The 4,478-nt window shown below is 39.9% G+C and overlaps 1 protein-coding gene across 2 annotated transcripts; it reads right to left on the minus strand.

The window, feature by feature from the left end:
• Positions 1 to 969: 969 nt before the first annotated feature.
• LOC122040144 lies at positions 970 to 2,486 on the minus strand. 2 transcript variants are annotated; one of them, XM_042599490.1, is made up of 3 exons: positions 2,007 to 2,486; positions 1,741 to 1,826; positions 970 to 1,428 (listed from the first exon to the last, which is right to left on the minus strand). In XM_042599490.1, the coding sequence occupies exons 1-2, from the start codon at positions 2,381 to 2,383 to the stop codon at positions 1,757 to 1,759; spliced, it is 447 nt and encodes a 148-aa protein (XP_042455424.1). In that variant the 5' UTR covers positions 2,384 to 2,486; the 3' UTR covers positions 970 to 1,428; positions 1,741 to 1,756. The 2 variants fall into 2 exon arrangements, with proteins under 2 accessions (XP_042455424.1, XP_042455423.1); XM_042599489.1 differs by having other exon boundaries at positions 970 to 1,826.
• Between the last annotated feature and the right edge of the window lie 1,992 nt (positions 2,487 to 4,478).

Consider the following 4,478-nt stretch of genomic DNA (forward strand, 5'->3'; position numbering starts at 1 on the left):
GAAACAGACCTAACGTGCAGGTTGGGACGTACTAGCCAAGGATAATAGTAAACGGAAGCAGGTCGGGAAACAGACCTAACGTGCAGGTCAGGATGTACAGGCCAAGGATAGCAGTAAGTGGAAACAGGTCAGGAAACAGACTTAGCATTCAGATCAGGACATACGAGCCAAGGATAACGGTAAATAGAAGTAGGTCGGGAAACAGACCTGAAGTGCAGGTCGGGACGTACAAGCCATGAATAGCAGTGGATCGAAGCAGGTCATGACGCAAACCTAGTGCTTAAGCACTACAGGACAAACAAGACAAAGAATCGTAACCGCTTGTCAGAGAACGTCAGAGAAAAATCATTGTGTCAGGGAATATACTAACAGTTGGGGCTCGCTACGCCTTTGGTTTTGCCGCCAGCCTATTAGGAAGAGCCACGTATCAGTCACCGCTAGACAAAGTCTGACAACCGACATTCCCTGACACTCGCCAGGTCCCATAGACATCCGTTGCAGTATAAAAAGGGATGCTTTGTCCCTTATGCATGTACGCTCACTCGTCATTTTTCACTAGTCTTTACTTTTCGTCCTTCCTCTGTGTTTTCTGGGGAAAAAGTACCTGACTTGAGCGTCGGAGGGTCTGACCCGGGGACTTTTTCCCTGGTTTCAGGTCTCTAACGACTCGTGGGCTCGTCTGAGTATGCGCAGAGCAACAGCGTCATCGTCTTGGTCGTCTTTCTTCGTCAGCTGCTCGTGTGAACCTTTCCAGGGGGTACCAGGTAGATCCAACGCTTCAGCGACTTTCCGTCAACTTCCAGTATACCAAGATCCGCCTTCATCCGACTCAGCTTCCGGAGGGGATCAGAACTCATTATTAAAACTAAATTATTTTGGTCTATATTAAATTAAGTTGGATTGAATTAGGTAGAGGCTAATTAAGTTAGATGAGTTAAATTATAAGTACACGTATTTAATATAATAGTATATTTAATGTAAGAAAAGTAAAATTATTTTTGGACGGCGTTTGTCATGACTATATATATATAAAGTAAGTTGTGGCATGAAAAAAAACTGTCTTGAGAGAAAAAGTTACATTTCTTCCCAAATATCATATCTTCTGCCCTTTCAAACTCAGACTTGGCGAAGGTTCTGAAAGAGTTGGCTGGATCATTCAAGTCGATGAGGAAGCCGTCGAGCGTGGATTATAATAGGTCAAGGACATGAAGAACACGGCGGATGAGCTTCAAACTGCACTAAGCTCTGTCCCGCAAGAAGCAACTGTGCTGATCCTGGAGACCTTATGTCTCATCACGGTGGCTAGCTTCTCTGCTTATTGAGATATCGCAGAGAGTCGAAGGGGTTACGGCTGAGACGAAGGAGGTGACTGGATTGCCTTGCTTCAGGCCCGCTGACGGCGACTCAAGGTCTTGAACAATGTGGTTCCTGCCATGGCATAAGACTTGTATCTCTGCTGTTGCCCAATTGAGAGTGGTTTGTATGCTTGTATTAACATGCTCACAAAGACACACTTCATCTTATCTTATTTATGAATTAAAAAATGTTCTGTTTAAGTTTCATATGTGATTCCTAATTGCTAACACAATTAGAAGCCTTTGATATCATCCGATTGAAAGAACAATTGGAGACAAATACAATTTGGTAATAAATATATTTTTTCAGTGTGATCGATCGCTATATAGAAATTTTCTATCTTTTTTTTCCAATTATTATTTTTCTATCATGAATTATTTTCACCTGCCAACGGACGCCCTCAACCGCTGGGCCGCTCTTCTACTGAAATTCGTCCTCTCCTCCCCCACCACTTCTCCTCGATCCCTCGTCTGCGCTCCGGCAAGTTCATCAATTAGCTAGCTAGTTCTTGGTATATATTTAAACACTTATATCTTTTAAATTTCAGACCGAAAGAAGACTCGAATTTATATATTGATCATAACATCGCAACATCAAGGTGCATAAATCGTGCCGAGGGAATCGGATCTTAATTATGGAAACCACTCAACTGAAGGTGGTGCCAGATGACGGCGGAAAGCAGCATAATTAATGCAGCGGAGGGAATCGGCTCCCTCCGAGGCAATCCGACGACGACCAGCATCAGCGTGGCGACGAGCGACAGCAGAAAGATCGCGTAGGCTCCGACGAGGCGGGCTACGGCCGCAGTGTCGACGAGCAGCATTTCGTCATCAGCTTCCACCTCCGCCGGAGCGCGCAGGAGGCCCACGGCGGCACCTCCGCCGCCCTGCGCGAGCGGCAGAGCGCGGAGCAATTCACCCGCCCAGAACGTCGTCGCCAAGAAACCAAGCCACATCAGGAGAAGTGGCCGCCCCTGCTGGTCGCGGCCAGGTACAGCTGGAAGACCGTCGATCATCTCTTTCTCCATCAAAGGAACGATCTCACTCTGTCACTGCGGATAAACCTAAAGATGATGATGTATATAGAATTCCTGAAACTATCTGGAAACTTCATAGCCCAGTTCGAGTGGAAAGCAGGGCTACGACCATCCAGCTAGTAACTATTAATTTATCATTTTTATGTAAAATTAAATTTAATACTTAAATTTTATTTTAAATTATTTATTGTTTACTAATTAGATTGCTTGATCAACAATCCATCTCTTCCACTGCGCGCGGAAACGAAATGTGAATGGCTGCGAAATGGTCCAAGCTGCGTTTCCCCATCTTTCAATTGACCTACGTCGTCGTAGGTACTTTTCTTTTCTTCACGGACTGAAATGCGACTTGCCGACATGGAAGGATTAAACAGAGCCGAATTAAAGCGAAATCTAGGATTTGTTTTACAGTGTTTTTATGATTTATATGAAACAGTAAGTTTCTTACCCACTTAATTTAAGTTTCATATTATTTAAATAATTTTTAAAAAATTCAGAATGACATAGAACTTACTATATGTATATGTTTAATTTTTCAGATATTATTTCGATATGTCAAAGCAGTAATTTTTTTAAATAAGAATATATCCGGAAAAATCCGATTCAGTAATTTGGCGAACTTAAAAGGACCCTTATCTTCTTACATCATTGGTGGCTTAGCTATTACGCGCTATCTTTGACCGGGGCATGTTTGCCCTGCGACTGCAGCTGCGACTGCGGCTGCGACTGCGACTGCGAAGGAAGGATTGAGCGCTTCCCAAAACTTTAAAGCACGATGCTTGCTGTTGTCAGCATGGCGTGTGCGGCGTGATGACTAAATTTCGTTCGCATCCTGCGTCTGTGTTTAGGGTTGTAAACAAGCCGAGCCGAGTCGAGCTTTGGGGTGTTCAAGCTTGTTTGATAAGATAACCGAGCCGAGCCGAGCCGAGCCGAGCTTAAAATGAACCAAGCTTTTGAAATGAGTGTTCAAGCTTGGCTTGGTTTATTTTTTATGAGCTTGAGCTTGGTTCGTTTAGATGTTATCAAGCTCTCAATTCAAGCTTGGCTTGAGCTTGGTTCGAGCTTGGCTTGAGCTTGGTTTGAGCTTGGTTCGTTTAGATGTTATCAAGCTCTCAATTCAAGTTTGGGTTGAACTTGGTTCGAACTTGGCTTGAGCTTGGTTTGAGCTTGGTTCGTTTAGATATTATCAAACTCTCAATTCAAGCTTGTTTGATTGTTTAAAACTTTAATTGTTTGATTGGTTATTAAGATTGATAATTTAAATTTATTTATTTAATTTTATTTTATTTTATTTTATTTTATTGTTTATTTAGCATATTGAAAAGAATTTTATTAATAAATATTGTTTGTGAACATTGTTCACGAACGTTGTTCACGAACATTGTTCACGAACGTTGTTCACGAACGTTAATGAGCTGAACACATATGTGTTCAAGCTTGTTTGTTTAGCTTAACGAGCTGTTCAAGCTTGTTTGTTTAATTAATCTAATGCATATTGAACGAACATAAATAAGCTTTTACCAAGCCGAACACCAAACTTGTTCACGAACGCTTGGTTCATTTACAGCTCTATCTGTGTTTGAAGAAAGCGAGTTAATTTGTATTAACTGCTTTAATTCTATCTTTTTTTCTTAATCCCATTAATTCTGAATTTTATTTGGTATATTAATTAATATTCACGATTATTTATTTTATTATATTTTTAATATACCAAAAAAATCTGACACTCTCATTTGTGCCATTAGTCGATGAGTATAATTATTTAAAATTAAGATAGACTTATACCTGATAATCATTGCTTAATAATGACTACTCATAAAAAAAATTAATAGAGATTCAAAATTAATCATTGGAATATGATATATAATTAAATTAGCATTTCCATTCTAATAATAATATCATTTCAGTCAAAAGTCAAAATATGATAAATCGTGCTAATAATTTAAAATTAAAGATCCATTTTAATTTTTAATTATGGATATTTTTGTATTATTATACTTTAAATATTATTCTTTTACAATAACATGTATAAAAAATGGAAAAATAATAAATCCAAGTTAGGGTGACCGTCTAACCCCATGAATAG

This window comes from Zingiber officinale, chromosome 2A (assembly GCF_018446385.1).
Source record: "Zingiber officinale cultivar Zhangliang chromosome 2A, Zo_v1.1, whole genome shotgun sequence".
Classification (NCBI taxonomy): Eukaryota; Viridiplantae; Streptophyta; class Magnoliopsida; order Zingiberales; family Zingiberaceae; genus Zingiber; species Zingiber officinale.